The sequence below is a fragment of the Peromyscus leucopus genome, chromosome 8b (assembly GCF_004664715.2).
Source record: "Peromyscus leucopus breed LL Stock chromosome 8b, UCI_PerLeu_2.1, whole genome shotgun sequence".
NCBI lineage: Eukaryota > Metazoa > Chordata > Mammalia > Rodentia > Cricetidae > Peromyscus > Peromyscus leucopus.
The window spans coordinates 25294457-25313820 of record NC_051086.1 but is presented as its reverse complement, the minus strand read 5'-3'; the positions used below and the strand labels follow the sequence as shown (position 1 = coordinate 25313820).

The 19364-nt window shown below is 42.0% G+C and overlaps 1 protein-coding gene across 2 annotated transcripts in view; it reads right to left on the bottom strand.

Moving 5' to 3' along the window:
- Nucleotides 1–1051: 1051 nt before the first annotated feature.
- Nucleotides 1052–19364, bottom strand: part of Atf7ip2 (activating transcription factor 7 interacting protein 2) — a 75576-nt gene continuing 57263 nt past the window's right edge. Inside the window, exons 11-12 of one of the 2 annotated variants that reach the window (XM_037200701.1) lie at nucleotides 12682–12834; nucleotides 8704–8939 (exon numbers count right to left, since the gene is read on the bottom strand). In XM_037200701.1, coding sequence (XP_037056596.1) covers nucleotides 8845–8939; nucleotides 12682–12834 — 248 coding nt within the window. In that variant the 3' untranslated portion in view covers nucleotides 8704–8844. Of the gene's footprint in view, nucleotides 1966–8703; nucleotides 8940–12681; nucleotides 12835–19364 lie in introns of those variants that run through there. The other variant, XM_037200702.1, reaches the window with a different exon arrangement.

Below are 19364 nucleotides of genomic sequence, written 5' to 3'. Positions count from 1 at the left end.
CCCCCTTTCTAAGCTCTTTAACTCCTCATCATCGGTTTTGTTGTTGTTTTATTTTTTGTTTGTTTGGTTTTTGTTTTTAAGACAGGGTTTCTCTGTGAAACAGCCCTGGTTGTCCTGGAATTCACTCTGTAGACCAGCCTGGCCTCGAACTCACAGAGATCCAGTTGCCTCTGCCTCCCAGGTGCTGGGATTAAAGGTGTGCGACACCACCGCCCAGCTCCTCATAGTTTTAAAAGGCTTCCTTGGCCAGGTTCTGTCGGCTGCTGTAAACATCAATTTGCTTCTCTTTATGTGCTGCTGGCACTCATTCAAAACTGGATCAGTCAGGGTTTTAGAGGGGCAGAACTGATAGAATGGAAACTTCCTCCTCATATCCCTGTGAAGGGATGGGGACTGGAGCGGGAGAGATGGCTCAGCAGTTAAGAACATTGGCAGCTCTTCCAGAAGTCCTGAGTTCAAGTTCCAGCAACCACATGGTAATTCACAACCATCTATAGTGGGATCTGATGCCCTCTTCTGGCATGCAGGGATACATGTAGATAGAACTCCATATACATAAATAAATCTTTAAAACAACAACAACAAAAACAAGAAACAAAACAAAAAATGGGAACTGATAGAATATAAACTTCCCCCTCATGTCCCTTTAAAGGGACAAGACTGATAGACTATATACAATATATAATGTTATATATAATATAAGCTTATAAGCTTCTCCCCACTTATCCCCCACACCTCTGTCCAGGTTCCAGTCAAGGCCTTCCTTTCTTCTTTACACCTGGTTATTTTACACATCGATCCCCCAGTGCACTTTTGGGGTCTGTTAGCTATGCCCATTGGAGGAGTACCCTGACTGCTATGCCTGAGTACTTCATCCAGCTGGGGAAAGCCAGACTGGTCTTGACCCAGTTCCATAATGGCAGGTAGAGTTACTCTTGGGGGAGAGGGGAATTTTAAAGATGTAAAGAAGAGAAACATTTTTTTTTCCTCTCAAAGATAGTTAACCCAACAAGTGCCCTTATCTCCTGAACCCTCCCCCACCCTACCCCTCTACCAATCATGTCAGACTGTGGAGTTCCCGTTGTGAGATGAGGGGTGCCATTGCCTGAGTTAGGGATAAAAGACAGAGGCCATCTTGGTCTACAGTCCTGCCTGCTGTCAGTGCCGAGGTTCTAGCACGTCCTTGAAAAAGCCTTCCTGAAGTACTTTTCCGCTGTCCACCACTGCCAAGATTGCTCTTTCCCAACAGGTGGGCTCATGTTGTCATCCCAGTGTGACTGTCCTGGCGGGGGAGGGGGGCGACTCTCAGATGTCACAGATCGCAGAAATGAGAAAGATGCTGCTGCCACCTGGTGGTCATTTGCCAGAATTGTTCTCAGGCTGGGGACAAAAGTGGGGAGGCTAAGTCTACTCTGTACATGGATAAATATGAAATAAGGGTGTGGCTCAAGGGTTAGAGCAGGAAGCCATAGGTCCAATCATAGCACCACACATAGCACCAGTGTGATGTGGCTGCATATCAGGAAAACAAGGGGTTGGAGGCTGCGCTGTGTGCATGAGACCCGTAAATAAGCCCATCCATGCCCCGAGTGAGTTTTGTGTCTCTGACCTTGATCTGGGAGAGGCACATTTTCTGTTTTCAATTAAAATATCGAGCAGAAAGGACAGGGTGCTGCACACCTGTAATCCAAGTACAGGGGAGGTAGAGGCAGGAGGATAATGAATTCCTGGCCACCCTGGTCTCCAACTCCAGTTAAAAGTTCCTGCCTGCCTTCTCACTGTCCTCACAGACCACAACTCTGTACAGGGCGTCTTATGTGCACTTCCTACTTGTCCTAGCTCTGCTGTAGATGGTGGCTCTGGGAGGGCAGAGCCTGCCGAGTGTTCTCCACATCAGGACCTGGTGCAGCATCTGGCCATAGATGTCCCATAATCCCTTAAACGAATGACTCCGTAGATATCTCTCTGAAAATTAAACAGATGGGTGACAGTATAGCTTACGTTGCCTGAGCTGTGAATGTGTGTGTAATGTGTGTGTCTCTGTGTGTTATGTGTCTGTGTGTGTCTCTGTGCATGTGTGTGTGTAATGTGTGTCTGTGTATATGTGTGTCTGTGTGTATGTGTCTGTGTGTGTCTCTGTGCATGTGTGTGTGTAATGTGTGTATGTGTCTGTATGTGTCTCTGTGCATGTGTGTGTAATGTGTGTCTGTGTATATGTGTCTCTGTGTGTATGTGTCTGTGTGTGTCTCTGTGCATGTGTGTGTAATGTGTGTCTCTGTGTGTATGTGTGTCTCTGTGTATATGTGTGTGTATGTGTCTGTGTATGTCTCTGTGCATGTGTGTGCGTAATGTGTGTCTCTGTGTATGTGTGTGTGTCTGTGCATGTGTGTGTGTGTGTAATGTGTGTCTGTGTTTATGTGTGTGTCTCTGTGTGTAGCCAGAAGTTTCTCTGGTCTTACTGGCCCCCACGGTTGGGATGAGTCTCTCCCACCCATGTCCCTCAGCTGCTTGGTCCCAAATAACACACAGAGAATTATATTATTACGAATTGTATGGCCTAATGGCTCAGGCTTATTGCTATCTGGCTCTTACAACTTAACTCAGTCTATTTCTATTCATCTATGCATTGCCACACGGCTTCTTAGCTTACTGATACTTTCACATCTTCACATGCTTCTCCTGGCAGCAGCTGGCAGCGTCTGCCTCCACCCTCTTTTCTCCTCTATCTCCCTTGGATGATTTTCCTGCCTGGCTCCATCCTGCCCTGCCATAGTCTAATGTAGCTTTATTTATTAGCCAATGGGAGCAACACATATTCACAGCACACAGAAAGATATCCCACAGCACTTCCCCTTTTCTGTCTAATCAAAAAGGAAGGTTTTAATTTTAACATAGTAAAATTACATATAATAGAACAGTTATTAAGCAAGAATTACAGTTATAATATCTAGTCTATTTGTATTTGAAAAATTTAAAGAAAATATTCTATCATCTAGCCTATATTTGTGAGTCTAAAGTTTCATATCTAATTTATCTTTTATCATAACCAATGAAAATTGTAACTATCTAGTCTTCAACTACATCAAAGACCTCAGAAGGATATAATATTACCTAAGTTAACAGGAAGTGTATTGCAAGCAACTTTCATAATTCTAGAAATGACAGAGACATCTGGCTGCCTGGACAGTCATCCAAAGTTCCTCTGTAATGTTGGGGCGTGTATCTTCAGCTTTGGCAAACTTTTCAGTGAAGCAGAAATTTGAAAGACCTTCTCGCCTATTGGCAGAGTTCATCAGTGGCTTCTCCCTGTGTCCTGCAAAATGTCTGGCAGTCTCCTCTGTGAAGCAGGAAACTTAAGGACCATCTCTCCCTGTTTTGGCAAAGTTCAGTGGTCATTTTCCCCTGGGTCCTGCATGTCCAGTTTATATAACATACTATCAAGCAGTCCAGGTAAGAGCAGTTTTTTTTCCCAAATGACTAACTTTTGCCATAAAGAAAGCAAACTCCGCCGGGCGGTGGTGGCGCACGCCTTTAATCCCAGCACTTGGGAGGCAGAGCCAGGTGGATCTCTGTGAGTTCGAGGCCAGCCTGGGCTACCACGTGAGTTCCAGGAAAGGCGCAAAGCTACACAGAGAAACCCTGTCTCAAAAAACCAAAAAAAAAAAAAAAAAAAAAAAAAAAAAAAAAAAAAAAAAAAAAAAAAAAAAAAAAAAGAAAGCAAACTCCATATGGAGTTTCATTGATGCCCATCATCTTCTCTGAAGTAGATTGGTATTGCCAGGAGCAGACATGTCTCAATGTCCAGAAAAGTCAAAGTTCTTAAAATATTTTAAATGCCATATTCTGTAGGTCTTTGAAGTGTTTGAAGATTACCTAACTGAAATATATCTGTGTATACCTAGAAAACTTAACTAACATGACTATATAAGTTTGATTATCATAGATGACTAATTATTAATCTGTATTTCTTAATTATACATTACAATTTTAAATGAGTTGCACAAACACAATACCTTAAACAAGAGTAGAAATATATATACAGTATAACAAAATTAAATTTGTATCAGTAAACTAAAATCCATAGCAATATAAAACATTTCAAAAAAATTTAATACTCTTTAAAAGTAGATTCAATAATCTACCCTTTCATCCTAATATCTATATCCTTTTTCTTCTTTAGAAAGAGATCTCATTCATAATCAATCCCCTTTAAATAAAAATAAACATTTATAAACACTATTTTGGGAATTTGGACATAGCTTCTCATACTACTTCCTGCTGGTTGGGGCACTGGCAATCTTATGAGGATTCTGAGAAAATTAATAATTACAGTTAAATCTTGGCTGCAGTAATCTGTGAGGCTATATCAACCTTTGAGGGAGTCTTGGTTGATCAAACCATATTAGCCTAGAAGCAATCCATAGGTTCTCATCTTCTATGGAAACAATCTTCTCCAAAGCAACATATCCTTAGACACAAATTTTGAAATCAAGATACCCTTAATATATATATATATATAATGGTTTAACTCAGCAACTTTTACAATCAAATGTCTCTCTCCAGTTAAAAATCCCAAAGACAACACAATCCAAACTGTAATTTCCATCTTTATGTGGCTTATTATATTTTTATATATTATTCTATTTTTAAGACTTTATTTTTATGACTATATCCTTTCTCTTCTCTCTCTCTCAAGTCTACATACCTTTTTTACACATGATGTAAACTGTTTAGAGTTTTATTCCATCTGAATCTGTCTTATTGTGAATCTACAATCCTTCTCTGGCCAGGAGAAATTTTAAACTGTTAAGCTGTGAGATGACTTTGGCTGTTGACTCTGCCCCCCTCAGCTTCCCAATATGGCAGAGGTATATTTATCACCAGCTCTGGGATCCACGCTCACTGCTGAGTCTGGGAAGCAGTGGGTCTATGCCTCCATCCAGCAGAATGTAGCCCAGAAACCCCCACCCCCTTTTTTTTCTGTACTAGCAAAAGGTAAATCCAGTGCACTGTGTGGCTTGGAAATACCTCTGTGTACTCTCCCCTGTTCCTCCCTCCTCCATCTTTCTTTCCTTGCTCCTTACTCCTGGCTCTGAGAAAACTCTACAAAAGACCTGCCTTACCATCTACAGAATCTCTGCCTTCTTCCCTTCTCTCCAGCCATACAGCTCTGTCTATCATCTACAGAAACTCTCCTTGTTCTCTTCTCTCTGGCCACGTGGCTCTGCTCTGCCCAGGAATTCTGCCCCAGTCTTTACTGCACCTGGTTATGCAAAAACCTCCTTTGTTCTGAGTCAATTGCTCTGGAATGCCTTTTTCCCTGTCTGGGGAAGGGAGGACTGAGCTTCATTTGCACGAGAAACAAAACTATGCATCTACGGCCCACCTGTCTTCTAGGCCCAGCAGGGGTGTTAGTTACCTAGTGGAACAGCAGTAGGTCTGAGAAACTTAGTTGTTTGCCAGTATGGCCTAGTAGTATATGGGCACACAAGAATTTCACAGCAGAGGACAGCTGATATATATTAATAAGCTAAATAATGGCAAATATTCCTTGATAAATGGCTTCTTCTAGAAGGACACCTCGGTCAGTCAAGGTATAGCTTATTATATACAGCTGAATCTCTATACTATATTCTTGCAGCTCACTGCATTCTCTACATACTCCAGGGGCTGCAACCCTTTCCTCCGGCCCCTTCCCCTTGGAGCTACTTGCTCTATCTCCCCTTGTGTCCTCCAAAGCCTGTACATTGTGAGTTTCCTTGCCTTCCCTTAGGAACGCCTGTGACTTCTCTATGCTCTCTTGGCTGCTATGATATTGGAGTCCTCGCTTGGGTGGAGTTTCTGCTTGATCCTCCCTGTCCCTATGGCCACACTGTTCTGTCCCTTAGCTGCCTAACCCTCCCTATGCTGGAGTTTGTTCCATAATTTTCCTCCTTTTCTCCTCTAACTTAGAGATTTTCTTCTTCAAAAAAAAACCTCTTTATTAATCCTTTGAGAATTACACATCATGCACCCCAATCCCACTCACCTCCCAGTTCGCTCCATATCTGCCCCTCACCCCTGCAGTGTGCCCCCTCAAATTAATTAAAAACAAAACAACAATAAAAACCCACCTCACTTCTCCATCTTTCCAACACCTCTTCATCCTAGTGGCATTGGGAGCTGCAGTGTGTCATGCATATACCTTTTTGTCCAATCACCCTTAAAATGTTCATTGATCTGGCTCAAGGTCCCTGGCACACCATCACTGGACCCTCACCAAAATGGACATCCTGCTGTTGTCCCAAGTCATGGAAATCCTGCAGTTATTGTTCCACAGGACCAGTCCCTTCATGCACCCCAGCAGGTCACAGATGGGGTAGATGTTAGGGTGGGCCAACCCAAGGCCAAGATTACAATGGCCTCATGTGGCAGCACAGGCCACCCAGATTGGCAAGGCCCTTGGTGGCAGCACAGCCCTCAGACACCAACATGGTCACAGGTTGCCACCCTGGGCATCCATGTGGCCTTTGGTGGTACTATGGGCCACAGACAACAACATAGCACCTGGCTGTGGAGGGACCATAGCAGCCTGCGCTGGATGTTACTCTGGTTAACTGTCTAGTAGTTTGGTCTTAACTACCCCTGTCACCAGGATGAAATCTGTTCTGGCTGGTCTTTTCTGTTCCCACATTGTAGGATATGTGGGAAGGGGAGCAAAATGGAAGGAGGAGCAGATGCCAAGGAGCCAGTGCTACCTTTTTTGGGGAAGGGTAGAATTCAAGTGATATGAATGGAATGGCCCATAGGCCTGGCTTCCCTCAGGTCCATTCCCAAATTTCATTTTATTTGTTCTGGAGGTGATGTCTTAGCATCTTTAAAATACTATTCATAGGGTTGGGGAAATGGCTCAGTAGGTCAGTGTTTTTTCTGCTCTTGCAGAGAACCTGAGTTCAGTTCCCAGCACACACATGGTGGCTAACAGCCATCTATGACTCAAATTCCAGGAGATCTGTCACCCTTCTGGCCTCCCCAGGCACCAGGTATACATGAGCACTTACACTAAGGCAAACATTCATACATATAAAGTACAAAATTTTAAATCCTATTCAGATTACATTTGTTAGAAGGTTTAGTTCTGTAGGATGTTGACAGACAACAGCTGGGTAGTTTTACACAAAACGCCACGAGAACAGACATTTAAAGAGCTAGTTTGAAAAATAGTCATTAGAGTCAAATTTTCATGAGTTTAATTGTAAAACAAAGATCAAAACTTCAGATGACAAAGACTTAACACAGCCATGGCTAGCTAGTCTTGCAGAAATCTTAGTAGCCAAAAAGCAGCTATTTCCATGCATTCAGTACTTGAAGAAAAAAAAAAAACAATTATGACTGACAGCATGTGTTAGGACCCCCAAGGTATCCTCATTCTCTCCCCAGGCATACATTTGCACTCTTGTTTCAAGTTAGAGGATGACATAATTTGTCAATAACATTTTAATGTACAAATCTCATTTTAATTTTGTTTTCTAAGAATACAAAATGTTTTCTAGATATTAGAGCATCTGTGTTTACTGATACACTACTAGGTGGCCAGTATTTAGTCCTTGGGATGGCAGTGTTTGGGATGTCTAATTAACTTTATTCCAAGGGGATGCTCATGATATAGTTAGGAACACATGCATGCCACTGGACTGATGGATGGGTTAGTGTCATTAACAATTCTCTTATGGAACACGAAATGTCCATTCTAGAAAGATGTCTACTTCAGGAACATAAATCCATTCAACACACAATGAAGTCAGCAACAGTCAGCACTGCAGTACACGAAAGTCCTTTTGATATGAATTCAGCTTCAACTTCTGAAGTGAGAATTGGAATATGTGGCTTGATGGGCCTCCAGAACTTCACATTCACAAGCTGTCCAGACTTGATTCCTGATGTCAAGTGCACCTCAGCTACACAATGAAACATGCAATGAGTCAATGCCAATAGATGGCAGCCAGATCTGAGATAGTTACTACTGGGCTGCCTGATGGTGGGTTCCATCAGAATGGTACACAGACCACAGAAACATCAAAATTTGTACTGGTCAATTCACATGTTCAGTTATGTGTGATGCAAAGTTTGGATAGAAAAGAGAACACTGGCAGGCTGGAGAGATGGCTCAGCAGTTAAGAGCACTGACTGTTCTTCCAGAGGACCCAGGTTCAATTCTCAGCACCCACATGGCAGCTCACAGCTATCTGCAACTCCAGTTCCAGGGGACCTGACACTCTCACACAGAAATACAGGCAGGCAAAACACTAATGCACATGAAATAAAATAAATAAAAAAGAAAGGAGAACTCTAGGTAGGGATACAGTTCAGTGATAAAACATGTTGAGGCCCTGGGTTTCCTCCCCAGCAACACACACACACACACACACACACACACACACACACACACACACACACTTGCTGAGTATAGCAGCATACACCTGCAATACCAGCACTGGGAGGTTGAAGCAAAAGGATTAAGAGTTCAAGGTTATCCTTGACTACATGTTAAGGCAAATCTGGAATACATCAATCACTTTGTCAAACAACTAACTAATTCAAAGAGCACATAGTGATCACTTTGCACATATCCAACTCATGCCTTTAACTCTCAACTTTTTTGTAATATTTAGGTTTAGACACACAACTCTATACATTTCTAGTTATAGCTACACAGGACATTCATTGTACTAGAATCACTGTAGAATATTTTATTTTGAAGTTGTTTTTTCAAGGCTGTGAAATGGATATACACAGTTATGCAGCCCTGGTTCTGACTCTGCAAGGTGGTGGTGAAACCTTTACTGTTGTCATGGCTTGAGAGACTCAGTCTAGTTCTTGAAAGATCTCACTTCTGTACCCTGCAGCAGCCTGGTCCTCCTCTTCTAGGGGATGTTCTGTACCTGAAGGTTTTCTTTTTCCTGGAATTCAAAGCGACTACAGGTTTAGAACAATGACTTTTCTCTATGCCTTCAGTCAATATACAGGAGACAGACATACAAAATGAAGGCAGAGGATCCATGATTTTATCCTGTGTTTAGTTACTCCAAATGGTCCCCAATGAGAAATCAATACTTCTGTTTCAACACTTCTAAGTCTATAGACCATACTGTAAGAGAGAATAAACTTTCTCTACTCTTTCTGACTGGAGCCTGCTAGTGCAAGGGGACTAAAGCTGAAGTCACAGCTTCAGTCACTCATGTTCTCATATACATATGGAAAATAATGTGGTGGTTTGAATAAAAATGTCCTTCATAGGCTCATATATGTAAATGCTTAGTTGCCAGAAGTGGAACTGTTTAAGAATGGTTAGGAGGTGTAGCCTTGCTGGAGCAGGTGTGGCCTTGTTGGAGGAAGTATGTCACTGGAGGGTGGGCTTTGGGGTTTCAAAAGCCCATGCCAGGTCTAGTTCTCTCTCTCCCTCTCCTCCTCTCTCCCCTTCCCCCCTCCTCCTGACTTCTGCCTGTGGGTCAGGATGTAAAGCTCTCAGTTACTGCTCCAGCACCATGCCTGTCTTCTTCCTGTCATGATAATCGTGGACTAACCCTCTGAAACTCTACGCAAGACCCCAGTTCAATGTTTGTCTTTAATAACAATTGTCTTGATCATGGTGTCTCTTCAGGGCAATAGAGCAGTAACTAAAACAGTCATAATTAGCTTTTCCTTATTTTTAAAACACTGTGGGTGCAAAACTCCTGATTAGACACTTATGTATCTGGGGTAGGGGAACTGCAGTTAAGGCACAGTAAGAGCTTTTTCTTGTTTGGAAGTATGATAGAGAGAAAAAGCTTAGATTGTAGGAAACAATATTATGAATAAAATGATGGTCTATAAAAGAGTGATTTTGTGGCTGATGGGGGACTGAGGGAGTCACCAGGGATTTAGAAGAAGGTTAACATTAGTCAAAATTTGTGGGAGGGGTAAAAGGGAGGGTGGAAAAATAGACTAGGCTGGCCTTGAATTTCTGGCCCTCCTGCCTCTACCTCCAGTGTGCTGGGATTAAACACTTATTTTATGTAGTGCTGGGGATCAAACCCTGGGCCTTGTGCATGCTAGGCAAGCACTCTACCAAGTGAGCTGCGTCTCTGACTCTGAATTTAGTGAGTGATGGATGTCACAGTAGTGAACTTTGCCTGGTATTGATTATTCAAAATTAGAAGCAGCAAGAGTGAAAAAGGAAATTTATTTGGGTCTTGGAATTTGTAAACAGATTGACCAAGTGCTCCCCGAAGGCTTGGGTTGCATGGGACTTTTAAAGAAAAGAAATAGAAGACTCCACAAGTTACAAGAAAAGGAAGTTGATGGACACAATAAAGTTATCTTGGCACTTGGCTATACTTGATGAATTGCTAGGATTCTAGGTGCCAAGTTTATTCTCAGCAGTTATAGTTCTAATAAAATGGCTTCATGAACAATAAAACATTTCATACTGAGATAAAAGGTTTTCTTGGAACAGTTGCAGCTACATCCTTCATTGTTAAGTTTGTGGCCTTTGCAAAGTCTCTAGACTCGCCAAACTTTACACCAAATCTCACTGCTTTAAAAATTTATATTCCAAAACCCTGCTCAACAATTTATATGGTCAGGCTGTGGCTTAGGCTATTCCTGAACCTTAAGGTTTCCTGGTTCTACTCTGAAATGCTCTTTAAATGTTGTTTTTCAATGTAATTGCCTTCTAGACTCATCTTTACTCCCAATCATTTAATTCTCCTTCTAAAAGAGACCACCGGGGCTAACAAGATGGTTCAGCAGATAAAGTGCAAGCCTGCCAACCAGAGCTCAATCTCTGGAATCCACAATGGAAGAAAACTGACTCCTAGAGAGTTGTCTTCTGACCTTCACATGCCAAAAGGCCTGGCATGCATGTGCCCCAACTCCTAGTAATAAATTAATTTTCTTTTAAGTAAAAGAAGACCCTCAGCTTTGATCCAGGCTCTCCCTGTTACAGAAAGTCTTTTTGAATGCATTCTCTCCTTACCTAAGGCCACAACTGTTTTCTGCTAGACATAAGGGATTTTATTATATTAATCTTTCTACTTTTGAATGTTTGGTAATTTATATGACAAAAATAAATATAATTTGATGTTTGAGGAAAGTCACTAAAAATAAACAAACAAAAGAAAAAGAAAAAAAGTACTTTCAGACAAGCAGAATTCCAGTAGAAGGAAGGGAAGAAGAAAAATAAGCAAGCAAGCAAGCAAATAAAGAACAATGACCAGAGAAAATATCCAATAACATGTTACCGATAAGTCTCTATACATGTCAGTAGCCACCATGAATGATGCTTAAAGAATCTATTAGAGTAGTCAAGATCAGCTAACTCAGATGCTACAAAGACCCAAGAACACTAAACTTCTGGTACAGGTGCTTTGGAACTTTGGGAGATCTGAACTGAGAGACTCTGGAGGTCTGATGAAGTACTCTCATTATTGTTGAGCAAACATTTAGAAAGGCAAAACGATTTATTCTAGGGTGTATGTTGAATGAAAGCCAAGGGCCAAGATCAGTGGTAAGAGTATTTGCATCAAATGCACAAGGCCCTACAGATTCAATCACCAATACTACTAAATACAATCAATCAACTCATCAATCACCCAATTACTAGGAAAATCTGAAGTCAAACCTCCTCCCAACACTTATGATACCTGTTTTTTCAATAGGACAACATTAAGATTATTCTCAGGATCTGGGTGTAATGACAGGTGCCTTTAATCCCAGCACTTGGAAGGCAGAGGTAGGTGGATCTTTGCGTTCAAGACCAGCCAGTTATACTGTGAGAGCCTGTCTGCAGATAAATTAATCAACCAACCAATCAATCTAGGGAGTAAATACTAAAAGTTTTCAATCAAATATTTGGACCCCATGGGAGCAGAGAGAATAGTGGTCACTAGAAGTGAAGAAGAGTAGAGAGAGCAGCATTAAGAGGTTTGAAAATAGACAGGAGCAATGTGTTCTAGTGTTGTTCAATACAATAGGGTGACTGTGGTTTGTGACAACTTATTGTTTTTTTTAATGAATGTTTAAGGAGATGGAGATGCCAACTAACTACCCTGACTTGCTGATGTACACTACATAAATGTATCAAACCATCACACTATACTCCATAAAGATATGTAATTACATGTCAATGAAAATTATGAGGTGATACAAGAGTTCATTAGAATTAAAATCTTGCCTCACCTCAGCAATGAGACCAGCATTGGGGACAGCATTGGCCATGCTCTCCTGGAGGTGTGGGATTCTATAGGAATAAATGCCTTGAGGTTCTGGAAGGAAATAATAAACTGCTAATAGCAGTGCCAGCTCCACAGATTGAGTGTGGAGTGGGGGTGTTCAAAGACTTCCAGTGCTTTGTTTACAGTTCCCACTAGGAAAATGTTCGTGTATTATGATTTGTAAAAAGTGTTTTCTAGCCAGATGGCCAACTCCTGTGGCCTCCTTGTCCCAGTAAACTAGTAATAGGAAACAAGGTATTTCTCATCCTTAGTCCCCACACCCTTTTTCGGCTAACCATTACTACTAGTAAGGGCTTGCTTTTCCTTGGTATAGCACCCCACTGTCACTCTCCTCTAATCCACTCTGGAAGTCTCCCTGGAAAGGCTATAAATTCCAGCCCTGGCCTGAAGGGCCCAGGGGAGACAGTCATGGAACTTTATGGTATACCTCTCACAGGAAACTTCTTTCTCCTGGTGGCTGGCTTGGTTCCTATCCGCTGCAGTCTGGATCTGGAATGGCCCCCAAAGGCCCCTGTGTTGAAGGCTTGGTCCTCAGTTGAGGGCACTATTGGGAGATGGTGGAATCTTGATAAGGTAGGGCCTAGTAGAAAGAAGGGAAATCATTGGGGCATGCTCTTGAAGGAGTTCCTTGGACCCTGGCCTCCTCTTCCATCACATAGTCTTACCATGGTAACAGGTCAAAAAAGCAACAGGACAATGGACTAGATTAAAACACCCAAATCAATCTTTTTAAATTGATCTAAGGTAATTGCAACTGTAAGATGATTAAGTGTCCAGATGTCCCTTTAATAGGAAGCTTGTTTATGTGGGTAGACACCTTGTGGCTCTGTACCACAACCAGTTGCTTACCAAGAGAGCCATGGTCTGATTAGGATGGGTTAGGTTCAACTGTGGCCCAGGAGGCAGCACACGGCACATGAAACAGAAATATTTTATTATTCACAGGTCCATGAGAGAAGAGGGGTGATCACAGGATTGATGGGAAGTCCAGAGAGCAGGGTGCTCAGCCAGCAGGTAGAGAGGACATGAAAGTTCTGAGGGACTAAAGCCCTCACTCACATCCAGGTTCCCTCAATGGGGTTCTGACAGGTGGATTTCACTGTTTGGCCACACTCTGAGATTGTGACTGCTGTGAGCATGTACACAGTTCATGCAGGACATAGGGCAGTTGAGTTGTATCTTGTCATTCCACATGAAGGGAGGTCACAGAAGGCAGACATATAGCACAGACAACTAAATAGATGCTACTGAGACACTAGGGGCACATGGAGAGCAGTAACTTCAAGGGTGACTATAATCTGCTTCTCACATGAAAAATTACCAACTACCTTTAAAATGGATGCCAGGATAACTAACATTAAGTTAGAACTTACTATGGCAACCACGTATCAGTCAAGGCCCCAAGTTTCATTTGTGAGAACCTGTTAATTTAAGGAAAGAAAGGGGAAGAAGGCAAGAAAAGACAAAAGGAAAGAAAGCTAGGCCAAAAGATAGTAGCAGTGCCTTTGGTTTACAGAAGAAAAACAGGCACAGAAAGATGAAGCAAGTTGCCCAAGCCCCAGTTTAGTGTCTGACTGGCTTCCAGTGTGATTTAATACATTCCAAGGGTGGGCAACCCACCATCCCAGTTAGCTCCCCCACAGTACTGTTATCTTGAGATTGCCTCACTCAGCAGGGCTGAACCAATGCTATAGAACAAAGAAAAACATAGCTTGAAACTCAGTTTATGTAACCCTCTTGTCTCGGCCTCCCAGATGCTAAGATTACAGTAGTGGACCACCAGGCACCCCTAGAACAAAGTATCTTGTACAAAGCTGGTGGAGGCTGCACTAGCCTCTCCACAGCTGTTGGGTTATCTAGTCTGTATCATCTAAGCCAATCTAATAAATCCCCTTTGCCATCCACATTCAATCAGTTCTGTTCTAGAGCAGTGGTTCTCAAGCTTACAAATGCTCAGACCCTTTAAGTTCATGTTGTGGTGACCCCCAAACATAAAATTATTTTCATTGCTATTCCATAACTAATTTTGCTGTTATAAATTGTAATGTAAATGTTTGGGTTTATCAATGGTCTTAGGCAACCCCTTGTGAAAGGGTCACAACCCAAAGATTGAGAACACTGTTTTAGAGACCCCAAAATATACCAGACTTGCATTCAGCTTCTGTAACTGGGCTGTAACATGGGACCCTATGGCATGAATGATGATGTAAATCTTGTTCCATCCATCTAGGCATTACAGTATGGCATAAACACTGTAAACCCAGGAGCCAGGTGGTTGGCTTTGAGTCCTGGAATAACTTCCTCATTTATAAAAAGGTATGTGGCAAAATATAAATTTTATAAATCATCCCGTCTTAAGCTATATAGGATGCTGTAATATGCCATTTCCCTCTGCTGCCTACTGTCCAGGCCTGAGTCTCCTTGCTTCCTGGGGATTCTGAGGCACCAGTAATTGTTGAGTAGTGTCTTAACATGCTTAGTGTCAGCTGGTTGGCAAGTTTGGCTGCTACTTATTGGCAGCAGAAGCACTTTTGTCTGCACTACAAGTACATAACTTTTATGGGGTATTAGATCTCTGTGCTGTGTCGCAAGAATTTCCTGTCCCTAAGCTGTAGTGGGTAGCTATCCCAGCTTTGACCTTGAAGCACCACCCCAGTGAGGCAGATGGTAACTGCCATGCCTACCTAGGACCTGCCCCTGAGACGTGGCCAGGAGAGAAGCCCTTAACACCTGAGATCCGGACATGCCAGCCCTCTTGGTTCCTCATGATCCTGGATGCTGGATAGCAGACTGAGTCAGAGTTCTCCAGAGAACCCCACTGGACTGCATCTCACCTCTCCTGGATCCTGTAACCAACCCCTTTACTGGCTCTAAGTTACCCCAAAATAAACCTCCTCTTAACTACGTGGAGTTGTTAAATCTCCACATTATCTGGCACTCATGTGGGGCAAACTCTAAGCGCTTGGGTGGCCTCTGCCCTCAACCTCCTCTGTGGCTGCTATGGCATGCTTTCCACACTCCTCATGCTTCCCTGTCTTTTTTCTTCCCTGTCTCTTTTAAAATTTCCACCCCTCCTGGAGACCAAGCACTTATCCGTTCAGTCCATAACCACCAGGAACTGCTCCTTCCCTTCCTTCCTCCTCCCCAGCTCCTGGGCACATGCACCTGCTTGCCCAGAAAGTCTGGTTCCATTCCTGATGCAAGGGAGCAGCTGAGTCTGGTCTGGCATCAAGCTTAGCCCCCAGACCCGGGAGAGCTGCTGTGAATGCACCAGCTCCTGCCCGAGCCCACGGCTTCCGCCACCTCACTGTCTCTCTCTGAAGTGGCTCAGAGGCTGACCAGCTAAAATAGACGCTGCTGCCACTGCCCAGTTGGCTCCCAGAGGGTGCTGCCCCTGCAGCTGCTCACAGGCACTGAGAGGGGCTCTGGACCAGAGTCGTTGGCCAGCATCCTCACTGCCTGGAGCACTCCGTGCCCTGAGCTCAGGCCACTCAACCCCACACTTGGTTGAAGGAATGGTGCTGAGGGGCCAAGGAGGCCACGAAAGCTAAGCTGGGCCCTGATGTTCCAAGGAGACATGGGCTGCACTGCCACACTGCTGCCGCTGTTCCTCCACACGTGCACATGGGACACTCAGGACACTCCGCTCACGCCTGAAGCTACCGTTCAGCCAAAGTCTTCAGTGGGACCTGCTTTAGCTCGACACCAGTGACACCTGCTGGCCGAAAAAATGCTACTACACCCAAAAACCCATCACAAGGATGGTAATACAAGCAAGCCAGTGTTTCATTTCAGGTAAGAGTACTTGATACTTTTACACCTTGAAACTGATTAACAAATTCTGAATATTTCTTGTAATATGGCCTAAAATATTACTTCACAAGAGTTCAAAAACTTTTTTGCCCATATGATGAATGTCATTTTCCTAGATATATACAACCTTCCTAAGGTGTATCTGGTCTGTACCATTTTGGCATTTACTGTAATAATTCACAAAGCATTCATATACTGGTTTAATAACAATAACAAATATGAGTCATTATTGGAACTGATACAGGCTTTACAAAATAGCAATGAAGGCTTACATAAAAAGATTCTTTCTCTGGAATCTGCTAACCAAGATTTACAAGGTAGTAATAAAGATTTACATAACAGGCTCCTTAGTTTAGAATCTGCTAACTTATTACAAGAACTTCAGTCCATAATAATAAATGTATAGCCAGATCTGATTTTATTGATAACAAATATGAATACTTAATGGATAGAACAATAACTCTCCAGGGTGAAGTTGTCACTATTCAGATACTTTATAAGGAAGAAAGATTATCATTAACTGATAAAATTAGGTCTTTGGAATCATGTGCTTCATAAGAACATAAAAGGTTGCATGATTCCATGAGAAATCTGGAATCACTTGCAAGAGAGGTTTACTCTCTGGGACAGACCCTAGGTGCTCGTTTGCAAGCCCTGGAAGAAACTCTCAGTAAAGATGACAAGGGACCTAATAAGCAGAAGGGCAAGATCATACAGGTCATAACATCTCCAGATGGCTCTCATACAATGGCTTATCCTGTCATCATCCATGAGGGGCCAGCAAATGATAGACACCCTGAGACATATGTGAAATATATATTACAACCTATTTCGATAACAGATTTTTTTGAACATATGGAGGAAATGGTAGTCATGCATGGCATACACTCAACATTTGTAAGACAGATGTTAAATTCATAGTTTACCTCAAATAGAATTTTACCAGGTGACTGGAATCAGTTAATCTCAGCTGTTCTAGAATATAGCCAGCACTTGCAATGAAAAAGGTAGCTGAGATAGGAGGCTAGGAACCTGGTACAGCAGGGTAAGATCAGAATTTCTGCAATCTGATTTGCAAGATCAAATACTTGGTGAGGGACATTTCACTGATAGGAATGTACAAGCCACTGATGATGAGCATACAATATCTCTATGCCGTACAGCTGCTCTAAATGCTTGGGAAAACATTCCAGAACCAGGAAAACCAACTGAGATATACACAAAGATATTTCCGGGACCACAAGAGCCTTTCCCTGATTTTTTTAAAAAGGCTGACCACTGCTATAACAAAAGCTGTGTCAGATAAAGAATTAAGACAAATTGTAACTGAGTCCTTGGCATTTAATAATGCTAATATAGAATGCAAAAGAATACTTACGCCATTGAAGGTCAGATCAGCTCCTTTGGAAGAATGGATTTAGGATACTAATGGTGTTGAGTCTCTTAACTATAGTAATGAGGCTTGGATAGAAGAGGCAATTCCCAGAGGTAAAAGAAGACCCCAAGGTACCAAATGCTTTAAATGTGGTACACCAGGAAATGTAAGTAAAAACTGTCCATGGGATACTCCTAGAAGTAATACTCCTTCTAGAAATAAACCAAATAGGAGACCACAAACTTCTGGATTATGTAGAAAATACGGCAAAGACCAACATTGGAACAATGAGTGCAGATAAATAATAGATACACAAGACAACACTTTGCCACTGGGAAACACCTCAAGGGGCCTCTTGCAGGCCCCCAAATTGAACATGGTCCAAACATTTCCAGCCACTGTAGAGGAAATTTCTCTCCAGGACAATTAAATAACCCAGGATCTAATGTAAAGAACAATACTGCACTGGATGATAGAACAGCTCTGACAGATGAATCAAAAGTTCCAAAGAACATAATAAAATGAATATTTTGGCAGACTTCCATAAATGAACAAAGACCAAAGCTTTGAATGCAAATTAATGGCATTGTTCTGGAGGGCCTGGTAGACACAGGTGCAGATGTGATTATAATTAGACCAAAATCATGGCATCCGGAATTAACCTCTGCAAGAGGTAGATGTCCAATTTCAGGGGTTTGGAACCCAATATCAAATAAAATAGTTCAAGATGGGTTGAATGCATAGGACCAGAAGGACAGAGAGGAAGGCTTAAGCCATATGTGGCAAATGTAGCAGTGAATCTTTGGGGCTGAGATCTGTTACAACAGTGGAATACCCAGATTAAAATTCCTACAGTCTCAGAAAGGGACTACAGACCAATGCATGTTTCTAGGAATAATATCATAACATGCTATAAAAAACAGTCATCAACTGTTCAGGCTGTACATAAACACAGCACAACTTCTATTGAACATTCAGAAGTACCAACAGTCTTACCTTTAAAATGGCTAACTAATAAACCTGTCTGGGTTGGACAATGGCCTTTGACAAAAGAGAAACTACAAGCTTTAGAACAGCTGAATCAAAAGCAGTTAAATGCTCAACACATTGAAGAATCTACCAGGCCTTAGAATTCTCCCATACTGGTCATTTTTTTTTTTTTTAAAGTCTGAGAATGCTGACAGATCTGAGAGATATTAATAAAGTAATTCAGCCTATGGGCTCCCTACAGACTGGGATGCCCTTGCCCTCTCTGCTACCCAAAGAATAGCCTATAATAGTTATTAACTTAAAAGACTGTTTCTTTACCATACCTTTACAAGAAAATGATAGAGAAAATTTTGCCTTCACAGTCCCTGATTATAATAATTCCTAGCCAGTCAAGAGATATCCATGGAAGGTTCTCCCACAGGGAATGTTAAACAGCCAATACTTTGTGTAAAAAAACATTGGAGATAATTTTTGTGAAGTTTCCACAATTCATAATTTATCATTATATGGATGATATCTTCTTATTAGCTGATCCAAAGTTAGGCACATTAGAAAGCATGTTTGAAGAAATAAAAAAAGTTTTGCCTCAATGAAGACTACAAATTGCTCCTGGAAAAAATACAAAGAAGAGACTCTATTGATTACTTAGGATATAAGATAGAGCTACAAAAATTAGACCCCAAAAGGTACAACTAAGGAGAGATCAATTGCAGACTCTTAATGATTTTCAAAAATTGTTAGGAAGCATTTCCAACTTACTGGATATCATGGGAATACCTAAAGATGGACTACAAAATTTGGCCTATACCCTAAAAGGGGACAAAGAATTAAATAGTCCAAGAGAATTATCAGCCAAAGCTGAGAAGGAATTGGCTCTAGTAGAAAAGACAATACAAGAAGCACAGTGGATTGTGTGAATCCAGAACTTAAAT